Here is a 24,932-nt window from a genome sequence, read left to right as displayed (position 1 = left end):
CTTTAACTTATAATATCAACTGATGATTCATGAAGCAAAGTCAAGTTTGACCTCTGTAAGGACTATAAATTGAAATCAATCACTATTTCTAAAGTATCTTTTATTTAAACTTCCATGGTATAAAAACTACTTCTAACACTATAAGTCTAAAGGGAAAATGAAGAATTTCAGTAACACTTCCCTGAATGGATGAATGAATGAATGAGAATTTATTAAGGACTATTTGCCAAGCACTGACGCATATGCTGGTAATACAAATATAAAAGTAAAGAGAATGCTATAATACATAATTCACGTATGTCTGGGATTTTTTGATTTTATACTTTACCATAAATTTTTATTTCTATTTCCTTGCTATACTTTCCAAAAAGCCATAAATAGAAACAAAAAAATTTCAATATTACATAGTGAAAGCATTATTTTTAATATAAGTAAGGGTATACCTGAAGGGGAAGAAAAGAACGAGACTTTTTTTGAGTACCAAATAACACCACAGAAAATGAAATATCTTAGTAGTATCCTATTAAGATCAAGATATTGTTATTGATATGGAAGTTATCCCAGAATCAAGTGTCTAGAATCAGACCAATTCACTTGCCAAAGATAAAAACTCCTTTTAAAAAAACACTACAAGAAAAATGATAAAAGGGTACGATGACAAGTGAAACAATTAAATCCTAACTTATTTAATAATAAGCAATAAAAAATGGAACATAAACACAAATAAACATCAACATTGGTTATAATATGTTTACACTGAAGTTTAACTGATGTAAATCTATTTTCACAACAAGAAAATCAAGAGTCCACAGGGTATCATAGTCAATAAACATGTGTCTTACTTCCCAAGCAGAAAAATTTGGTGGCAAAAGGCTATGATGACTTAAAATATATACCCCATGTAAAATCTTTCGGAAAAAATCTAGAATTAGAAGAAAGTTTAGAATGTATTTAATACAACCCCCAATCTGGGGAATATATTTTGTCTACAATATTCCCAACAAACAGAATTTGTCATTTAATTCTTGGGTAGCTCTAAATATAAGGAAATTCTTCCAGAAATTACTTCTACTGAGGCTAAATCAGCTACCCTATAAATCCTACCCAATGGATCTAGCAAAGCATATGAGACATTAAATCAGACAGTAACCTTGTCTTCAGGGGTCATGTCGGTTTGGAGAGGATGCTTTCATTCAGGCACAGTAAGAAATACTTTCTTATTGATGGAGAAATATTTTATTTTATGAAGAAACAGAAAGGTACCTTCTCTTATCATCAACATACAGAGTTAATAAGTAAATGATACTCAGAAGTAACAGCCTACTAACCAATGAAATGTACTTTAAAGATTATCATATAACCTATATGATGTATACCATCTAGCACATAGCAGTATCTTTCTGGAATTGTATGCTTTTATAAAATGTTTCATGGTTGTTGTTTTATATTCCCCAAAACACAGAAGCACAGATACTGAATCTATTTAACTTTATTGAATATGAAATACTATACAGTAATTTTATAATGGAGTTAAATCAATATGAAAGCTTTAATCAAAAACTCTTATGGCTCAGCTTCTTAAGTGTCAGTAGGACTATGAATGGGGATATCTGTAAAGTGCTTGGTACAGTGCCTGGCAAAGAGCAGATGCTTAATAAATATTTGTTTCCTTCCTTCTTTTTATGTCCTTTTCATTTTTAAAAACTTTAAAATCTTTTTTACCTGAGTCTCCACTCCTTGCTCAAGTAAACGTTTAGCCTGATTTTCAACCTCAAGACGAGCTCTTGCAACAAAAAGTAGATCATTTTCTATTACTTCTATTCCAGAGAGATCAATTCCTTGAGAAAGATAATCTATTTGAAAAAAAAAAAAACACATTTAAAAATTTTAGTAAAAATATCAAATATCAAAACCAAAAAATATTAAATAAAAATGTTGAAACATTTACTATAATATGTAGCATCCAAGCTACACAAATTGTAATTAATTTTAATTTTTTCCATTTAAAAACAAACATTAAAAATTAAAGTTATTTTTCAGACTAACAGATCTCTATAGTTATTAGTATGCCAAAGGAATATGAAATTTATTTTTCAAAATAGATTTCTGGTGATATTTCTGGCTTTCCATCTTCTAGCTATCCCCCTTAATTCTTCCCTCAGCCTAGAGATATTTCTTTAAAAAAAAAAAAGACATTAATCCAAAAGCTAAATGAACACAATTACAAAGCACTTTTCATACAAATAAAGTCAGATCTAAATAACTGAAAAATGTGTGTTCATCCTTCGTTTGCCAAAGAAGACCATGCCATCAGAGAAAGAATGACATGACTTGCACCTGACTTTGTTTTGAGTGAGGGAAGGCTGTGCAGGTCACCAGCCTCACTTCTCCTCCAGAGCCATCTGAATCCAGTGACCAGATATTCCTCAGGATGACTGGAGATGACCCAGGATAAGGCAATTGGGGTTAAGTGACTTGCCCAAGATCACACAGCTAGTGAGTGTCAAGTGTCTGAGGTGAGATTTGAACTCAGGTCCTCCTGACTCCTGCACTGGTGCTCTATCCACTGTACCACATAGCTGCCCCAACTGAAAAAATATTATATGTTCAAAGGTAGGCCAAGCCAATATAACAAAAATGACAATTCTACTTCAATTAATTTATTTATCCAGTGCCATACCAATCAAACCACCAAAAATTATTTTATAGAACAAGAAAAAAATAATAAAATTCATCTGTAAGAACAAAAGATCAAGAACATCAAGGGAATCAATGAAAAGAAAAATGTAAAGGAGGGTACCTTAGCTGCACCACATCTCAAACTGCACTACAAAGCAGTAATCATCAAAACAGTCTGGTATTGGCTAAGAAATAGAACAGTGGATCAGTGGAATAGATTAGGTACAAAATACACAGTAGTAAATGACCATGGTAATCCAGTGTTTGATAAACCCAAAGATGTCTTTGGGACAAGAACTCGCTATTTGACAAAAACTTCTGGGAAAACTAGAAAGCAGTTAAGCAGAAGATAGATATAGACCAATATTCACACTTTACATCAAGATATGGTCAAAATGAGTACATGATTTAGGCAAAAAGTGACATTATAAGCAAATTAGGGAAACATGGAACAATTTAACTGTCAAATCTATGGATAAGGAAAGAGTTTACTAGCAAATAGGAAATAGAGAGGCTCAAAGGGAAGTAAAATGGATAATTCTGATTACATTAAATCAAAAAGGCTTTGCACAAACAAAACTAATAGAGCCTAGGTTAGAAAGAAAGCAAAAAACTGGGAAAACATTTTTTACAGCAAGTTTCTCTAATAAAGGCTGCCTTTTTCAAATATATAGAAAATAAATCAAATTTGTATAAATTTAAACAATTATTATTGAGTTGATTGTAGTGATAATGATTCCAGAGAACCTATATGAAGCATGCTGTCTACCTCCTGACAGAGATATGACAGATTCAGGGTGCAGAATGAAACATATTTTTTGAGCATGGCCAATGAGGGAATTTATTTTGCTTTTTTCGCCAATTGGGGGAAGAGAAAATAGACTTCTTTTAATCAAAAATAAAACTTTAATAAAAAACAAAAAATAAACATTATTAACAAATTTTAAGTTAGCAATTACTAAAGAAGATAATACATGTGTCCTGCCAAAAAAAAAAGTATTATATCATCTCTATTCCTCTTCTTAGCCAAACTCTATGAAATACTAGATACTTCCACTTTCCTCTCATTTCTAAACCCTTTGAAATCTGGCTCCCCAATGCATCAGTTAGTTGAAATTGTTCTCTCTAACATTACTAAAGATCTCTTGATTACCAAATATCATGACCTTTTCTTATTCCTCATCTTCTAGATCTCTCTACAGCCTTTGACACTGTCAATCATCCTTTCCTTGGACACTCTCCCCTTTCTAGGTTTTCATGACACTTTTTCCTCTTTCCTTCCTGAACACTCCTCAGTATGGTCTCTCTGTCTCTGTCTCTCTCTTCTTCCTCTCTCCCCTCACCCTGAAAGTTAGGGTTTATGTTTTTGATCCCAATGCTCACTGAGTAAGTAACTGATTATTATTATGATAGCTTCTCATTGTTACACACAAATAAAAGAACTTAGGTGTTTTAAATCTGGAGTATCATTAAGAATACAGCTCATACTAGCACAACCAAGGTAACAACACACTTTAAAAGTCTGGATGTATTATAGTAGATTATTAGGAAATGTTACCTATTGTTGCATTTTACTACTTGATGAAGCAAGAAAGAATATTGTCTTCCAGAAAAACTAAACAAAAGGAGAATATACACTCTTGAGCTATCTCACCATGCCTTAAAGAAATGGTATGTCAGCAATGAACTATAGAAGTGCTAGGGTTGGAAGCTCAATTCCAGGTGGACAGTCTCGGGCGGGTAAAGGTGGGAACTTCTAAATCTTAGAGTTCTCACGAGACCCCCCCAGGAAACGACTGGGAATCGAGGTGAACCGAGCTATCTCGTGTATTTCCACCTCTTCCCATGAGAAACGTGATGGGAGAGAGCTCTCCCCGCCCTCGAGATTGTCCCGGATCTGGGCACACTATTGTTATCTAACAGCATGGTATTCAGATGCAAACTATGCTGCTGGAGAGTTTAAGTAGGATCAGAAAAGCCTGAAAGTTCTCTTGGGCGGAGGGGCGCGGAGCAGACAGGACAACAAGGCTCCGCTTTTCCTCTCTCTTCTCTCCCCTCCCCCTCTCTCCCCGCTTATACTTCTACTTCCAATCTCTTATTGTAAGATCTTTGCCTCCTTGGGAGATTCTTCGCTCCCTCCTAAGGAAGAATTCCCCTGCACTTGTAACTAGACCCTGAAATAAAGCTCAACCCTTGTTCGACTCTGGAACGTCCTTTCTCTCATACGAGCATCCAGTTTGGCCAACCGAAGACCTCGGGAGGTGAGGTAAGAAGACTCGGGTAGCCCTCAGGCCTCTAGGCCTGGCATAGAAGGACCTGAAATTGATTTTTTGCACCCCAACTTTACTATATATCAATAGAAATTAACTTCAAAACTCACTTTAAGTTAAGAGAAACTGAGTTTTGTGGGTATGTATTTATACATTCTATTATATGTGTTCACACAAATATATTATAAAACTAAGGTGGACTACATAACCAAGGAAAGTCCTTTCAACTTTAAATTATGTGATCCCTATTGGTCTAACAATTGAATAATTAAAAAAGGATGCCTGTGCTTTTCCAAAATAGTTACACTTGGGAAGGGGTCATTATGTTACCTAATATTCACTCTGACCTACTAATTCCTTTATATTCTAAAAATATCTCTCAGTGGCTACAGATGCTACTATATAAACTCTTTTCTTAAAATTCTAATTATTGCAATCTATTACCATCATCTTTAATTAACTCCACTCACAGAAAAGTCATGTTTCTCTTAATAAGGAACATGCTTCAAAAATTTCTTACTTATATCTTAAGCAATCTGATGAATATCTGTGAAGAGCAAAGAGAAGAAGGGAATATCGGCTAAGTACACATTATTTAACAAAATGCTGAACAGTAAAACTAATCAATACTTTTTCAATATGAAATTTTACACAAAAGTTTAATAACAATAAAAATGATGATGAGTTGAACACTTTGAGACAAACTGACAGCATTAGAAACCATCGGGTGGGTGCCTAATAAAATAGTTTTTGAACATATGTATTGCTTTACTGATGAAGCAAATAATTGTTTACCAATAGTGTAAGTTCTGGAGTATGCAAGGTACCTAAAATTTTGCCCTGATTGTTTTTAATCTCACTGGACTTTAAAGAACAATCCTGGGGAAGAGGAAATTTTTTTAATGGAATGAGTAGCCATGGTATAGTGGGAAAAGCCAATGTTTTAGAATCAATGGAAATTTGATTCCCAGCTTAGCTGCTTGTGATCTACATGGTCTTAGATTCCAGGACAGGCTGCATGCAAGAGGCTTAAGACCTCTAGGCTGTTTCACTGTAGATGACATCTGACATCTGATGAAAAATGGTTGATTGCCAAAAAAGTCATCATCTACGCTATCACTCTGATGTTGCTAGTACTGCTTCTGCTCATCATTAAAACTTTGCATGAGGAGACTGTCATCATCCACAACACAGATCAGGCTTTTGAGATAGAAGATCTGTTTCTTCCACAGCAAGGACTGTCATAGCATTTATGGATTTTTTTTCCTCCTGCATATTTTCTTTTCTTTCTTATTTTGGTTACCCTCTTAGTGATTCCCTAGCTTATCAAGGTCCTTCCAAAATCAGAATTTCCAGAATTAAACACAAAGAAAGGCAAAAGAAATTCCTCGCCCTCAAGGAGCTCACAATTTAATGGAGGAGGCAACAAAATAAATATGTACAAATAAGCCATATATAGCATAAATAGTGAAGAATTAACAAACAGAAAGGCACTAGAAATAAGAGGGACTGGGAAAGGCTTCTTGGAGAAAGTGGAATTTCAGTTGGGAACTGAAAGAAACCAAGGAAGTCAGGAGGCAGACAAGAGGATGGAAAGCATTCTAGGTAAAGGAGACAGTCAGAGAAAATACCCAGAACTGAGAGATGGGAGTGTTTTGTTGGTGGTACAGGAAGAAAGCCAGTGTCATTGGATTGCAGAAGCCCCATGGTGGGGAATAAAGTGTAAGAAGACTGAAAAGGTTTGTGTGGGGGTTAGGGAGGGTATGGGGGAGTATGTTAGGGTTTTGAACACCAAACAGAGAATTTAACTTAATTTTAATTTAAAACAGAAAGTTAACAGGACACTACTATAGCTTATTGAGTTGCGAGGTGGGGGGTGAGGGGGTTGTATGGTCAGACCTACACTTTAGAAAAATCACTTTGCTGGCTAAATGGATGATGGACTAGAGTGAGGAGAGGCTTCCACAGGTAGACTCATCAGTAGGCTACTGTAATAATCTAGGCCTGAGGTAATAAAGGCCTGCACCAGAGGGATAATAGTATCAGAGGAGAGAAAGGAGCACATTCTAGAGATGCTACAAAGGTGAAATTGATAGACCTTAGTAACAGATTGGATGTGGGGGTGTGAGAGAGTGTCAAAGATGACAAAGATGTCAAAGATGACATTTAGGCTGCAAGCCTCGGGGACTGGGAGGATGATAATACCACCCTTGATAGTAACAACGGAGTATGGAAGGTGGGAGAGTTTAGGGAGTAAGAAAATGGGTTTAATTTTGGATATGTTGAATTTAAAATGTCTACTGGACATCCAGTTTAAGATATCTAAAAGGAAATTGGAGGTTTGAAACTGGAGACCAAGAAAAAAGTTAGGGCTAGATGGGCAGATTTGAGGATCGTTAATATAGCAATGATAATTAAATCTATGAAGGCTGGTGAGACCATCATACATTTAAGGATTTTTTCATCTCTATGACAGAATAATAATGATTATGACCTAGGCAGAAATAAAATTCAAATAATATGATGATGCTCCCAAGTGAAGCAATATTTATTATGGATGGGCCAGACCCATCAAGAAAAACCAGGCTAAGAGTCTTTTTAAAGATAGTTGTAAGAAATAGTACTGAAATAATTACTAGAGAAACCAAAGAAAAGAAAATCACTGATGATATTCGACAAACATAAGAGATTGAAATTTCTTAAAGCTTCCATGGGCAATGTAACTTTGCCCTTTGAAATTAGAGCTAAGGCAATGGATTCTGACATGGAAATGTAGCATAATTCTGGGTAGACAATGAGGCAAACAATTTAAAGGTCAGAGAAATAAATATTAGAGGGAAAATGGACTCAAGGTGTCAGGAAAAGCAGTAGAGAAAAAGGTGAATGGCTTAAAAAATGGTGTTAAAATTAAAGTATTGTTCTTAAGAAAATATGCAGAAGTTTAGGTTTTGACAACTTAATTAACATTTTTTAAAGTCCTATTTAATTTACAGCACGGAAGATGTATACCAACATCTAAAAGGTTTCCTAAAAGATAAAGCAGAACAAATGAAAAGTGTGGACTGATTAAATTTATAAAAAATTTAATGAATGATACTACTAATTATTCTGGTAGAAAAATACGTTACTTGATATTGGTAGTATCCCTTCCAATATCTCTTCTATATTGATATTTGGTCTGGATTATATTATACTGACATGGCATGATGTACATGAATGAGGTATAAAACTTTGAATGGCACAGTTACAAGTCACTTTTGACTCCCAATTCTCCTTTCTCCAATATATCTTGTCAAACACAAAGTTCAGTTGATTCTGCTTTCACAATGTCTTTCTTCTTCAATATCAGTTCTACTGCCCTACTCAAGGCTCTCATTATCTCATAGAAATAAATTTATGCAACAATCTCTTAGATGTTTTTCCTGCTTCTCATCAATCTCCTTTCAATAAAATTCATTCAATATGCAAACTGCCAAATATCTTTCTAAAATATAATTTCCCTACTTAAGAACTTCAAACGACCTATCACTTGTGAACCAAATTCCTCAGTTTGACATTCCCAGATTTTTACAATAATCCAGTCCTACACCTTGAGGGTAGGTTGCATGCCAGTTAGGTTGGACTTCTTGCTACTGGCACTTCCTTAACACATCACACTAAGTTTTACTTCTGCTCATGCTGTACCCACACACATAAAAACTTTCCCTATCAGTATGTGTTCTCCATAACAACTAGCACAAAACTGAGCAGTAGGGGCTCAACTTGTTCACTGACATATAAAAGTACATTCACAAATAAGAAAACAAGAGCAAAAGAGGAATAAAGCTAAAGAAAATAGTTATTTGGAAATGAGTTTTAAGTGTTGAAGTTTATACAAACTAACTGCTAATGAATAGGTATAATTATAGGTGACTATAATTTTGCCTGAGGACAAGACCAGCGTTCAATGGCATAAGGAACCCCTAATAAGCAAAGTCCTACTAATACAGACATACTCTGCAACTTCAATCCTTAGAGAGTTGAATGAGAGATTAAGTTACTTAAAATAGCACAGTCCATGACAGAAACTTTAAACACAGGTCTTCCTCAATGCAAGGCCAGTTCTCTAGCCACACTTAAGGCTTCCTTTCAGCAGGATTATCCCATTGTCATTAGCAAATCATTTATATAAAAAGAGATGGCAATGATAAGAATTAATAATATAGTTTTTTATAATCCTTGAGAATAACTTGCTCTCTTTAATTTAGGAAGGCTAAATAGCCTTCCTCTGAAATCATGTTTATGAAATTATTTTGTTTTAGCTTGGTAATATAAATGTCATTACCAGTTAAACTGCCAAAATTTTAATAGCATCCAAGTTAATAAGGTTTTATTCAATAGCTCCAACATTTTACAAAATGATAATAAACATTTAAAAATTCCAAGCAACATAATTTTGGTTTTCTACAGTATTCCACATTGGCTTTATTTCAAGTGTCTTACCTAAATTATATTAAAAATTTTATCATGTTCTGTGATATTTAATTCTGCCAATTGAATTTTTTCTCTGTTAGAGATAAGATTTACAAAACAAGTTAGGAAATCCACTGAAGGTTCTTTTGAAATGATGCCAAGTGACATCAGTAATCACAGCAGGTAGAGAGCTTTTTGAGATTCAAGCTAAGTTCAAGTGCAAGTTGAATCCATGAACTGAAACATTTTTGCAAATAAATAACTCTGGGAATTTTCTGGGATTAAAGCAAAACAGGATCAAAATTTTCAGTGATTTCACAGCCAATTAAAAGGTTCATCACAGTTACAAGTGAACTTCAGCATATAATATAAAGTCAAGTTAAATTTAATTTAATTGAAAGAAAACAGGATGAGTAAAATAAAGTAGAAAGAACGGAAAGGAAGCATAAAAGCAAAGATTTAGGGCATAATCCCTCAGAATGCTGATCAACTCATGTGGTTTCAGAGTATGGCAAATTTACAAATCTACAGCTCTAGTTCTCACCTCTTAATTGATTCTTTTGTCTCAGCTCCAACTATTTTTTGGCCATTTTTATTAGTAATCTTGTACCCTTGAAAAGTAATTTTTCTAAAATGTAACTCAATTCAATTCAGTGAATATTTACTGAATGCCCAATATGTACAATGCACTATGTTAGGAACTAGAAATATAAAGATATAGATAGTTGGACATACCTACATACATACCCACACACATACAACTTTACTAACAAGGATATTACAAATTAATATAAAGAACTGATAAGTGATAATAGAAGCAAAAATGTAATATAGTACAGGAAAGATCAAGACAAAATGATACAAGGAAATTTGATCACTTTCAAGCTGAAATAGTTTCATGGAAGAAGGGACAGATAAATATACCCTTGAAGGGAGAAAATTCAACATATGAAGATGGAAGGAGGAAGACCACATTCCATGGTTTATAAGCAAAGGCCCCAAAACAAATGAGGGTAGAAAGAGAATAGGATAAGAAAAACAGGCAGTCCATTCCATTTGGAATGCAGGATTTGTGAAAGTGAGTGGTATGTAAATAATGCTAGAAAAGTGGACTGGAACAAGATTATGAAAAGCATTGAAGGTCAGAGAGGTCATTAGAGGTTTTTTGATAGTGGAGGGATGTAATCATAACAGTGTGCTAAGATTATTCTGGTAGTTTTAAGGATATAGTGTAGAAGGAAAATACTAGAAGGAAGAAGAAAAATCAAGATGACAGGCTTCTGAATTAAAGTGGTTGCAGTGAAAGTGGAAATGGACAGGCAGATGTGAGAGACGGAGGTTGTATTTCTATTCTGAAATTCAACCAAATCCAACTGAAACATAGATTAAGTATTTATAATGTGTATGATGCAATGAAAGCTCAAAATAAGTCAACAGTATAATACAGCAGCCAAAATAGTTAAATCTTAATATATTAATTACAGAAAAAAGAATGTTCTAATATGCACTGGCAGGTGAAAATACATCTGGAGTACTAAGTCTGGTTCTGTGCAAGAAACTTTAAGAAGGACATTGACAAAGTGGAATACAACCAACAAAGGTTTGTAGGGTATTGTCATCACTATATAAGAAACTGAGGATGATCATCCTGCAAAATTAAAACTTATAGGAAGGGACAGTCATCTTCAAAGATATGTGTGTGTATATATATATATATATATATATATATATATAAAATAGTATATGTAAATATGTTATATATTATACACACACACACACACACACACACACACACACATATATATATATATATATTTTACCTATAAGAGAGTTTCAATTTATTTTGAGTAGCTTCAGAGAGAAAAGGTAGGACTAAAGAATACAAGGTAGGCAGAGGCAGATTTTGGCTCAACATAAAGAATATTTTAAGAATCAGAGTTGTCTAAAAATGAGACAAGCTACCCTGTGAAATGGTGAATTCTCCGACATTGAAAATGGTTATAAAGAGACTGGATGACTACGAGCATGGATGCTGTAAAGGACGTGTGCTAGAATGTTGAATTAGATGTCTTTTAAAGACTTTCCAGCTCTAAATGCATGTCTTTAAAAAGCAGTAAGTAGAGGATGCCTTACAAGACAAAGGAAACCTAGAAAGTCTGGTACTTTTCTATATGTACTCCTGGAATCTCAATGTGCTTTCAAAATTCAGCAAAGTAGTAATAACAGCAGAATTGGAAACATTATCTTACAATGAATAAGCATTATAGTCTACAAAATACATTCACAGGTTAGTATTTCATTTAGTCCTTGCAACAATCCAATGAGGTAGACAAAGCAAGTATTATCTCTATTTTAAAAGTGAGATATCTTAAAGCCAATCCTCAATACTACAAAGCTAGGAAGCAGGAAGGGCTGATCTCAAATCCTGATGTTCTGATGTAAAGTCCACTTAATCATACTACCTCATTTTAGAGGTTCATAGGATTTACTGCTGGAAGGGACATAAGGATCATGTATTCCAACAGCTTCATTTTAAATATGAGGAAACTAGTTTGGAGCTAAGTAACTTACTTAAAGTCACAACTACATACAGCTTATGTTACCTCCTTTATGGAACTTAGAACTGATGATAATATTGTTGCGCTCCCAGTTTTAAGAAAAATTTCAGTTGCCACAAAGAATATTATTCTAAGAACAATTGTTCTTTGAAAAATTAAGTCTTGATGCATTAAAGTTAGCCTAGATGGGCTGAACATGTCAGCTGAAGAAATTACAGCTGGATAGTAAACTGCTTAAGTAAGGTAGATGCAATTTGACAATTCTATGCAATAAAAGTTTGCTCAATTTGCACACTGGGATATCAGACAAAATGCTTCAAAGATAAAATGAGGCTCAGTCAGAAGTAACATAACAGCACAGCAGTTGGCTGGGCAACCACAGCAGCTGATCAAATACCCTGTTATCAGGGAAAGGGCGGTCTAACTTAAGCAGAAGCAACACATAATAAATGAGGTCATGAAATTGATCGACTCCTCCTCTAATGAGATTCACCCGGTGCTAAAATGATATGAGATGGTTATGTTGCACAATGTGGGAATATCTATGACCACCATTCATGGATAAAAATTAAGAATATATTAGTTCACAAAAGATACTATTAATGAAAAGCACTAAACTAATCTTAATCAAACACATCAGACTTACCATAAATTATTTTTTAAACATAAAACAAAAAGTCCAGCCTGCTAAGCCGTCATGGAAAACAGATATAAATATTTAACAGTAATTTTTATCATTTCAAGTACAATAGGAAAATGGATCAAATTCCAGTGGATTTTTCCTACCTCACACAGAGAATAAATATATGAGGTATATAAGATTTTATGGTTTACCAGAGAGGTGTCAAACATGCTGCCGATAAGCCACATATACTTGAAAACTTGCTCAAACCAGATTAAAATGTAATTGGGAAATACTTAACAAAAAAATACAAATACAAGAGACCATAGATAATGTTAATATGTGGTTTTCTAAATCAATATGTGGCCCACAGGTTTGGGAAAGGACAGAGGGGATGCTGGGTAACATGGCTTTGGGAGAGACACAAAGACAGACATGTTGAAAAAAGGGGGGTGCTTATCTAGATAGCATTCTATATTCATGACTGCCTTCTTTATATAAAAAAAGGCTGTAAGGGAAGCCCTATTTAAAGAAGTACTTAATCATTTTTATTATAAAGTTAATATAATCATTTTACAATGCAACTAACTGCCCCTAAAAATCTACTTTTGGAGTCTTAGGTTTTTTAGATAAACTAATAACAAAAGATACAGTTCAACATTACTCCTTGACAGAAAAAAACCTGTCATGTTCCCTAAATCTTTCTCAGCTGCTTATCTAGTATTTTCCATAGAGTAAGCACTTGATGCATGTTTATTGAATTGAATCATGACTTTTGTTACCATAAACTTTGTTACCAGAAGTAAAAAGATATGGGAAAGAGAAGCATTTCTTTACTCGAATTCCCTCCTCACTGTTCCTTGGTGAAGAATTCTCATTCCCTCTACACTCTACCCCTCTATAACAGTTTCTGCCTGCAAATAAATTTCTCCTCCCTTTATACTGACAGCCCTCCACAAAAATAACACTGAGGTTGCACAAGGGAAAAAGTTTAAATGATACCTGCTTCATTCTTGGATAATGGGGTCACAACTCAGTTAAGAAAAATATTAAAGACTAGTTAAGATGGTTGTAAAAGATAACTTGGAGAGAGGAGAGACAGAATGCAAGGAGACCAATTATGGCAATGATGTGAAGTTCTAAACTAAAGTGAATATGGTATGACTGGGGAGAAGGGAAAGTATGTAAGAGGTACTGAAGAGGGGAGTCATCAATACTTGGCAACTGATTAGGGCGGTCAGTAAGAATAAAAAGTTATGCATAACTTGGATTACAAACATGGATGACTCAATGAAATAGTGGTAACCATAAGAGGAAGAGGAATATTAAGTAGAGCAGTGGACTAAGAAGAAAAGATGAAATCTGTTTTATAAAAACTGAGTTTGAGATGCCTACTACATAACAAAGAGAAAGAGATGACTAGATTGGAACATTCTAGGTATAGAGATGAGAGTTGGGAGCAGATGAGATCACCAAGAAAAAGTGTAGAATGAGAAGAGAAGGCACAAAAACAAAGCCTTGAGATACAGCTACACATAAGGGGTGGGACATGGATAATTAACCTGTGAAAGAGTCTGAGACAGGAGAAGGCAAAATGAGATCAGGTCGTTTTCAATTGTCTAATTTTGCAGTCTATGAAGAGAAAAATATAATATAAGACTTGAAAGGTAGGTTGGAGCTAGAATGTTCCCTTGAAAGCAAAGTCTCTCGGAACCTGGAACGTCAGAATATTTCTTTAATACTTAGTTGAGTATTGAAAGACTATGGATATACACGCAATCTCCACTGATACAACTCACAGTGCCTCCATATCTTAGGATATAATCTTCTCACATGGCTATGAACAAAAATAATATAATCAATCAGGGCCAAAGTGATGATAAATCTTTCCTTCTTTGCTACAGTGAGGCTCAGACAAACATTTGTCACCACTGGTCCAACCATTCTGTAGAAAAAACTGGAACTATTTCAAAAGGACTATGTAACTGTGCATACTCTTTGGCCCATTACCAGATCTGTATCCCAAAGAAATTTAAAAAAGAAAAAAAAGGAAAAAGACCTGTAAGTACAAAAATACTTATAGGAGCTCTTTTTATATTGACAAAAAATATGAGGGGATGCCCACCAACTGGGGAATGGCTGAACAGGTTGTGGTATATTATTATGATGAGAAATTGAATGGTTTCAGAAAACCTAGAAGACTTATATGAACTCATGCAAAGTGAAGTGAGCAGAACTAGAGGACATTAAAATAATAGGAATATAGTAATGATGATAACTGTGAAAAATTTAACTATTCTAATCAAACAATGATCCAAGACAATTCAAAGGACTCATAATGGAAAATGTCATCTATTTCCAGAGAGAGAACTGATGAACTGAGTGCAGAAAAGCATATTTTGTTCACTTTCTTTATTTTTCTTGCTTTTGTTTTCAATATGGCTAGTGTGGAAATGTTTTCCATGACTTTACACATATATATATTTCGCTTGCCTTCTCAACTGGAGGGAAGGTTGGCTGGAGGGAGGGAGAGAATTTGAGACTCAATGTTTTTAAAAATGAATGCTATAAGTAAATAAATAATGATGGGGGAGGGGGATGGAAATCTGTCACCAAAACTATTCTCAAAGTGTTTTTAGCTTAGTAGGACCTGCCAGATGTTTAGACTGACATAATGTTTAGAATTCTGCCATCAGTCACCTCCACACTATGATAAAGCGGTGGAATAAGACTTTAGTGAAGAGATCAGGGCAAGGAATTTAAAGCTTATTTGTTAAGAAATTAGAAGCCACTAAAAGTTTCAGAGTAGTAGAAAGAGCAATAAAACTGCAATAGGGGCAGGAAAGTGAAGGACAGATTGGGTAGAGGATGGACCATTAGGAGGCTATTACAATAGTGAAGATAAGAGGCCTAGACTAGGTATAGTAGACATGGCAAATGCAAGTTCCAGTAGTACAGGAGGGAACTTAACCTGGTTGAGGCACTGGCCTACCTATAAAAGGTGCAAACCTGAGACAACACCTCCTGTTCCTTAGCTGCTAATACTACCAACCCAAGGAGGTCGAGGCCAATATGAACTCAAGTCATCATTATTCAGGGTTTTCTTAAAATAGGGAACAGGTAGGTTTGTGAGTAGATATAAAGTTACTTGAGCTGCTAAAACAAAATAGTAAAAACTAATAATTAACTCTGGTAATTTCTGTAAATCAAGTTCTATGTGTTCAAAGAGGAGTCAGGAAATACTCAGGTGAATTTAAACCTATCCAAAAAAAATTTACTTCAGAAACAGAAACAATATATAGTTCAAAAACTACTGGTATCACATATAAATATATACTATTAAGTTCTTATAATGACTCCTCTTCCCCTCCCCATAAAAACCCACTCCTCTACCTAATTTCCCCTACTTCAGGCCAGGGTCCTATCTCAACCTCCACATTACCCCTGAATCATTATTCTTTCACCTAACACTTCTAGGCACACAATCACAAAACTGGAAGAAAAGTCTGTAGACATGTAGTTTAACCTCTACATTAAAGGAATCCCCACTATGCCATCCCTAACGAGTGGTTCAAAAATGGACATTTTTCCTAAACCATTGAAAACCTCTGATATAAGCCATCTTGGAGTTAAAATTTATAATATTCTGAAAGAAAGGCAAATTATGTAATACTTAAGAAGTTTATTAAAAGTTCAGTTAACAGAACAACCTTGAATTTGTGAAGACAGTCTTTTCAAATATTTGGATACTCTGGAAGATAATTTTCTTAAAACCATTCAATCCCTCTTTACCTACTCCATCCAAGGGTTCTCCCTTACACTGGCCAAGGGGGAACTCAAGAGACACGCTGGATGCTGAATTAATCAAAGACTGCTTCCTTCTCTTTATCTGATTATTACTCTCACCACTTCAAGGCGTGATGAAAGGGGATGCTGCTGCTAGGTGGATTCATTAAGAGACTCCTGTCTTCATGCAGTCACCATCCTAATTCTATCTTCAGGAAAACAGAGATCATCCTTGAAGTTGACTCAGTTTTCTAAATGAAAGTAGTTAACTCTTTGGTAAGTGGTTAAAAAAGTATTTAATACAACATATTGTTTTCTTAGAAGTTTGAATAAGTTTTTTTTTTAATTCAGTAAGAATAGGAAGAACTTCAGAATAAAGTTTTTTTCTTATTATTTTAAGAGGAAAGGAGAGGCCTTACTTAATATTCTTCTAGCAGATAACAAAAAAAAAATGCATTTTATTTTACATGTGCTAAGAAGAAAATTTTTTTAAAGAATATATAAAGGGAAAAAACATGAAACACCAATCTTCCTAAGCTTTTCATGTATCAAGTACCTGCCTAACACCTTGCCATTCCAGACTTAGGTTTTTAAATTGCTCTGCATATGGAAACCATTAACTGTTACATGGAGAGACAAAAATTCTTCCTCCTTTAAAAAAATTACCAGTTTTATAGGAAAGATCAAAAATGAATCATGGCCAGTTTGGAAACCAAAAAAAAAAATGGAGTAATCTATATAACTAAAGCAATGGAAAATATGACTATCATGGAAAAGAGTAAAAAGGGAACTGAATTAATTTAGTTTGCAGAAGAAAAGAAACTCAAATAGTTATTTTAAAGTATATAAAAGGTTACTAAAGAGAGGTTGATGACCACCTGTTCTTTATCTCAATTAAAAATAAAACCAAAGGAAACAGTCTTAAACTACAGGGAAACAATGACAACAATATTTGTTAAACACTGGACAGGAATAATGAAGGTGGCTGTGGAATCTCTCCTTCTGCACAGGATGAATTCTTACCTGGAATGATTTAAAGCAGTCCCATTAAAGATAAAGCAATAAAATGTTTATTACAATTTTAAGATGTCATACAGGTTTAAAATTAAATAAGTATCAATAAGAAATAACATTATCTCCACCCTGTATTGGCAGCTTTTAATTTTTCAAAATTACTTAATTTTATCTTCACAAGTTCAATTTAATAGTTATTTATTAAGCATTAATGGCATACACTGAAAAGATAAATGTGACACAGATTCTGCAGTTCAGAGAGAAGTTTATAATTAAAATAGGGTTATGGTGGAGTGAATAGGTATACAAATAACTATGAGAAAGAGGAGAGTGAAAAAGAGACAAGAAAGGTCCAGACAACATGACATATCTAAGAACGAGATTCCTTACCTTTCAGAGTAAGTGGAGACTTCATAGAGGAAGCGCCTGTTTTAAGTCTAGAAACAAGGACTTTAATAGGCAGCTATTGGAGCTAAGAGGAAAGAAAGATTCGATTCAAGACATGGGATATGTAAGGGCAGGATAAGAAATGGGAACAAAGCATAGTCCACTTTGCAAGAGCAAATATTGTTGTTTGTCTTTTGATTCTGAAGAGGGCCAGTGACATCATGGGGTAATGTCCTGAATGTAAACTGGATTTAAGTGAGGCTGAGTTGTGCAAAGTTATCAAACTGTCTTCCAGAGTCATCAAAGCCCAGTGGCAAGAAAAAAGTTGGGATGACTGAAGTGGATGACCATGGCATCTTCTATGTCTGACCAAGCTCTAAGTGCTCCACAGGGCCTGTTTCAGCTGCCTTCGTGGCTGTTGGAATAAAGTATTCTCATTTGCCCATTCTGCTGGGGGAAATCTTCACATGCTTGTGTTAGACACTCCCCTAACTCACCGATGGGTTTCAGACTTGTTTTGTAGCTACAGCTTCTTGGAGCCACAGATAACAGTTGGGTGACAAGTGGATGCCAAAGGTGGATGGATGAAAAGCCCTGAAAAGGGCTCAGCAAGCCCTCATACCAGAGATGTTATTCTTCTCTGAAAACCCCATATATCCCTGGTGAGCATATAATACACAAAAAAGACTACAAGGCTATAAAGGTAGGTTAAAGTCAGATTGTAGATAGTCTAGAAAATCATGGTAAGGAACTGTATTTTATTCAATTTGCCATGAGGAAGCATTTTAGGTCCCTAAAATAGGAACCTAGGTTAGAATAAGGCAGATTTTTTTAAAGAAGACAAGGAAATCACTTCTGTTCATGTTGGCTTTAAGGTGCCAACACATCCATCTATGTGATATACAAAAGTAGTGCGAAAGAGGGGCCAGAGTGCTGAGGAGAGGTGAGTTTCTGAGCTCTATATTTGGCAATTAGATAAAGATAGGTATTAATTGAAAGGATGGAAGTAGATGGGATCACCAACAGAGATAATACAGAAAAGAAAGAATAAGGGTGAGCTTATGAAGACTCACCTTTAAGGGGGAAGGGGAGGAACCAGAAAAGGAGAAACAAAAAATATATGGTCAGAAAGGTAGAAACTTGTACAAGGGAAGTAGAGTAGATATCCACTTGATAGACAAGTCTGAAGTTGCATGTTTAATCTAAAGAAAGAGTAAAGAGTAAGTTCCTTGAATCCCAGCACTAGGCTCATTTAGAAAAAAAAACAAACTTTAAAAGGCCAATGAAAATCCAAATTGTTTTGTAGAATTTTTTGAGTACATTGCTAAAAATCATATTTCTAGGCTAAAAAAAGTTGGAGATAAAACAAAACTTATGCCTGTTTTTTCTGCAGTGAACCAGTAAGTGAAGGGAAAGTTGTGATTCTAGTGATAAAAAAAAAAAGGCTGTGCATATACCAACCCTGCTCCTTTCTTAATGCAAGATCTCAAAGCCACTTTACAAATATGATCTATTATTATTTGATTGCTCTATTATTGGTTGTTTGGAAATTTTAAGAGAATTTTTCTCAGAGATTGGAACATTTGAGGTAGCAAAGGGAATGAATTACATATCAAGAAAAGAGCAGAAGGACAGAACTGTAAAAACTCTTCTTCCCAGCCTGCGATAAAATTTAGCACAATTATATTTTGTTCTGGTCAAAATACCGGTCAAACCAAATGTGGATTATTCTCCTAAAGCAAGATATTCTAAAACTGCTATTAGCCCTATGGTAGTCAGAGGTACTAATCAAGTAGGGTGGAAAGCTCGAGTATAGCTACTGTCTGTGTGTCCTCAGCTTGCCACCTTCCTGACATCACAAGGCTGAGGGCACCAACCCCCCTCTCATCTCCCATCTGCTCAAATAATCTTCCTAATGCACTGTACTGATCAAATAATTGCCCTACAGAGCCTTGACAGTGTCTTCTGAATAAAGTATCTTCTTTCATGTCTCCTATAACCCATCTCCAATTGATTTTTCTATCCTTACTCCACATAACTCCACTTCAAATGTTCTCTGTTCCAAATAAACTGGTCTAGATCGCTAGCTAGACGGACTGATGGACAGACAGAAAGATATGCTGTTATTCAGCCATTTTCAGTCATGTCTGATTCTCTATGACCCCATTTGGGGATTTCTTGAGAAAGGTACTGGACAGGTTTGCCGTTTCCTTCTCCAGTTGATTTTACAGATGAGGAAACACGCAAACTGGTTAAGTAACTTGCCAAGGGTCAAACAGCTATCTGAGGCCAGATTTGAAGTCAGGAAAATTAGTTTTCTTGACTCCACATACAGCACTCTATCCACAGTGCCATCCAGCTTCTCTGTATCTCCCCTCTACAAACCACCTAATACAAATTTCAACTCTCCTGAAGTCTATCGAGGCACCCAGTTTACCACACTACAATATTAACCAATGACGTCACCACAAACTTCAATGGCAAAATTGAGGCCATTTATCGGTGCTCCCTTCCCTCCCACTCATTCTGTATTGTTCAGACATCCCCTCCCTCCACTATTTCTTTCTTTACTTCTGTCTCAGATAAGAAAATGGCTTTTCTTCCTGCCAAGGTCAACCATTCCACATATACCTTTGATTCCATGCCTTCCCCTCTTATCATCAGTCTTTATATGTCAAATGGTTCCTTCACTGGATTACAAAAATGACCATTTCCCTACCATCTTTAAAAACTTTTATTTAATCTTACTACCTATTGCCCTATCATTCTCTCCTGCTGAAATCTGAGAAAAGGGTTAACATTCAGTGTTTTTATTTCTTATTTTCTCACTCTTATAAACAGCCCTACTTTTTATACAAGTGAAACTGCCCTCTCTAGAGTCACCAATGATGGCTAACTTGTCAAATCTTTTCTCCCTCTTCATCCTTCCTTTCAGATGATCTCCTGAGTGTCTTTACCCCAGATTCTCTTTCCTCTCTGGGTTTTCCTGACACTGAACTTGTCTGATTCTCCTGACAGCTCTCTGTTTCCTTTGCAGCCATTCTCACTGACCATAGGAATTCTCCAAGTCTCTGTCCTGGCTCTCTTCTCTTTTTCTTCCTCACATCTCCCATGTCTCCTAACTTCCTTGGGTTCCTTTAAGTCTAAGCTAAAATTACACCTTATGCAAGAAGCCTTTCCCAGTCTTGCTTAATCTTGGTGTCTTCCTTCTGTGACTATCCCTATTCCATCCAGTATGTAAGATGCTTCTACATAGTTATATACATGTTTTCTCTCCCAATTAGACTGTGAGTTCATTGAGAAGAGGGACTGGATTGTGTTTTTGTTACTGTTGCTGTGCTTTCTTTCTCCAAATCCCTAGTGTTTAACACAGTGCCTGGCACAGTAGCAGGAGCTTTAACAAATGATGGCTGACTGGTTCTGACCCCATCACCAATCTGGTAGAGGCTCTCTCGTTGCCTCACCTCTGGACTACCATAGCAGTTTTGTGGTTGGTCTCCCTGCCTCAGATGTTCCCTCTACCCCCATTTCAATTCATCTTTTACCCAGCTTCCAAAATGATCTTCCTGAAGCACAGGTCTGACCGTTTCAGAACTGCCCCACCCCCTACAATAAGTATCAATGGCTCCCTATTGTCAATCCTCCTTCTGCTCAGTGTGCTCAATGACGTGGCTGCACTGGCCTCCAGGCAGCTCCAGACCACAACCCCTCCATCTCCTAACTTCCTGCGCTGGCACTGCTAACCCCTATGCTTCATATGCTTTGCCCTCTCTTCTTTTCTTCATTTCCTTGGCTTCCTTCAAGATTCTGTTCAAATCTCACCTTCTGCAAAAGGCTTTTTCTGGTCCCCTAGCAACTTTTGCCTTTCCTTTAACATTACATTCTTTCTACTAAAATAAATCTTGTATAAACCTACAATTTTACATACTGGCTACTTCACTGAAATACAAACTACTTAAAAAGGATATTTTCCCAGAAAGCACATGGCAAATAGGCAAATTGTGTATACATAAAATAGTAAAAGACCAGAAACATGAGGCAATAAAGGAATAATAAACTACAGTTTAATTGTCATATAAAGCAATGGTATCAAACTCAAAAAGAAAGTTTCCCGAAATCCATATGCACTTAAAAAATCACAAAATAACATTACCTACACTGTATTTTAATTTATTTTGTTAAATGTTTTCAAATTACATTTTAATCTCATTCAAGCTTCATTTAGGAATTTTGTAGGCCCAAGTGGCTATGAGTTTGACACCTCTAATGCAGAGCATTCTGGCCAAAAAATGGATTTGTACTTTATTAGATAGGGAACTGAGAGCTATTGAAAGTTTCTAAGTATAAGAACTAACATATTTAGATCTACACATCAGAAAATTTTTCTGGCATTAGTATAAATAATGGGTTGGGGGGAAGAAATGTTATGAGAAATAATATCAATAAGGAGGATATTATACTACTAAGGGGCAATGAGAGCCTGAACTAGGATGTAGCAATGAAAGTTCAAAGAAGGCAGATGTCAGAAAGTTTGTGGTAGTAGAGATAAAATATAAGGCACTATATAACAACTTAAACTCAGTTCCTAAATTCTATGAATTTACAATTTAAGATAGAAAATACTGACACCAAAAAACATCTAACATATATAACTAACAATTAGAACAATGAAATCAGTATAAGCACTAGGTAATAAAATAGCAGTGTTACATTAAAGAAATACACTTAAGAAATTACAGACCTAATAAGAAAGAAATGTTCATTGCTTGAGAAGCCCAGATCATAGGAATAAAGTTGGTAAGAAAATAAAAGAATTCTAAGATGAATCATAAGTTGAGTGATAATAACAAAGGCAGTAGGGTCATTTCTTGCATTAGAATATAGAAAAAGTATGTTAGCACCATAAGAAAGAAAAAAAATGATTAAAAAAACATAAACAACTTTCTTCCTGGTATTCTGTCTCTTTATATCTAGACATGAGTCTGGTTCTGTCTAGTATTTGAAAACTAAAATTCAAAATGGAACCAGGGAATAATCCAGTTCACTGGTAGTAAGGAGAAAAAGTCAATGTTTGTTAATTTTTTTTAAAACAGTAAAATAAATTACATTGTGTATGAATGTCTGTCTGTCTGTATGCATGTATGCATGTATATATGTATGTATGTATATGGTCTGACATTCAATCCATTGCATTTTATGACTGTAAAGGAACTTAAGAGACCTTGAAATCAACTTACATCAACGTACAGTTGACCCAACATCATAAGACAGCCCTGGAATCAACCTAAAGTCCCCAGACCACTTCAGAACCAAGACAACATAAGCAAAATACCTGCCCAAATAAGAACTGGAATACTAAAGAAGTAAGAAGCAAGGCTAATCTCAATGAATTCTTTTCACAATTGGACTGCTAAAGCCCAAAGGGACATATCAGCTTCCATGGCACATGAGTTATTAAGTCATTTTAAGCCATCACCAAAGGAAAATTGGGTACACTTGCTGCTGTTTCCCTTTTTAGATTTTTTTTGTTGTGGTTGACAGTATAGATCCTGCAAGCAGTAGAAAGGAAAGGAAGGAATTTCAAGTTCAACTACCCAGAAAGGCCTTTTGAACCAAAATATTTGAACATCTTTTAATCACTCCCTCCACCAAAAAAAAAAAAAAAAAAAAAGTGAGACAAAGAGACAGCAAGCAGAAAAAAAACCACAGATAAAACACAAAAGAAGTTAAGCTTCCGATTCTGCTTTCTATCAGCTGGAGACATAATAAACTCTATTCCCAGTATGGGGTAGAAACAAGAAACAGAACCTTAGACAGCTTCAGCTCCTGGTGAAATAGGACTTAATAGTGTGTCTTCATTATTTAGTTTGCAATTGAATAAAATCTCTCTTAGACCATCTCATGTGCTCACATATTCAATTATAAAAATACATTACAGGATCTAATAAAAATTATTACTGCATTGCCTATTCTTCCATATTACCCACGATACTGTTCTTTTCTTTAAATATTGATAATTGAAAGCTAAATATTTAGCTTTCTGAACTGCTGAACTGCTCCATGCCTGGCTTAGTACAAAATCTGTTTTAGTCCAAAACAAGATTTTTAGAAAGTCACACAAAAACGAAAATAAATGTTTATACTGAATAATACTCATTATGATACAGATGTATGAGTATTTGTCAAGAAATGAAAAAAAAATTAAATTAAGGGGAGAAAAGGCCAGAAACAACACTCATAGGTAGTCAGACAACAAAAAGGCAAGCCACAAAGCACATTCCAGGAAACAGCTTATTTGGTTGAAAAGAGATAATCACAATATAGCAGCATCCAACAAATACCTTAGTTCCAAAACACTACAGTTGGTATATACTCCTTAAGAGAATCAGCTAACATAAATGTTCTCCTTGAAATCTTAAAACAATTTTAAATGATGAGGTTAACTAAGAAAAAAATAAAAATGAAATCTCTGTGAAAAATAGGCTGGTACAGATGGAAGTCTAGGACTGTGAGTTTTACCTCTGGGAGTAGCAGGCTGCACCAAGAATCTATTCTTACATTATAAATCTGTTGTGTGGGGGGGCGGGGGAGGAGTAACTGTGTTAAACATAAAGAGAAAAATTTTTGTAAGAATATGTATTTTTGATATGTTTTTATTCCTTATAATTAATTTTAAGGTTTATAGAGCTTTCTGTTATGTGAATCAAACTCCAACAAAATCACTAGATTCTATGACTTGATTATAGCAAGAATAATCCTGAATAAGATATTGGGATTTTTACTGCTTACAGAACATGTTCATCTACCTAAATTTCAGAAGAATAGTTTCTTAAAAAAATACTTTAAATCTAAAACACTAGAATCATCGGCCGCTGTCAATGAGAGGAAGAAAAAATGAGTTTGGAGAGCAGCTGTGTTGAAGCTCAGAAAGGAGTTGCGTTGGCAGATCTGTGAGATGAAGCCTGCAACACAGTGTGCTTGGATCTAGCTGGCTTCCCTAAGTCATGTTTTGCCTTTCAGAAAACTGTTTTTTTTTTCCTCTTGCAGAACATTTTTGACAGAGCTTGGTGATCTAATTCAGTATTCTTCATTTTATCAGTCAAAAAGTCCCTTTAATTTATATCACATTGACCTATTCACAATTTACTTGGAAAATATGTAAAT

General features: G+C 35.1%; 1 protein-coding gene across 4 annotated transcripts in view; it reads right to left on the bottom strand.

Moving 5' to 3' along the window:
• COG5 (component of oligomeric golgi complex 5) overlaps nucleotides 1-24,932 on the bottom strand; it is a 385,795-nt gene that overhangs the window by 204,379 nt on the left and 156,484 nt on the right. For all 4 annotated transcript variants that reach the window (XM_072653056.1, XM_072653057.1, XM_072653058.1 and 1 more), the window contains one exon: nucleotides 1,723-1,853. In XM_072653056.1, coding sequence (XP_072509157.1) covers nucleotides 1,723-1,853 — 131 coding nt within the window. The remainder of the gene's footprint in view (nucleotides 1-1,722; nucleotides 1,854-24,932) is intronic.

This window comes from Notamacropus eugenii, chromosome 3, assembly GCF_028372415.1.
Source record: "Notamacropus eugenii isolate mMacEug1 chromosome 3, mMacEug1.pri_v2, whole genome shotgun sequence".
Lineage (NCBI taxonomy): Eukaryota > Metazoa > Chordata > Mammalia > Diprotodontia > Macropodidae > Notamacropus > Notamacropus eugenii.
This window is presented reverse-complemented; position numbering and strand designations above follow the sequence as displayed.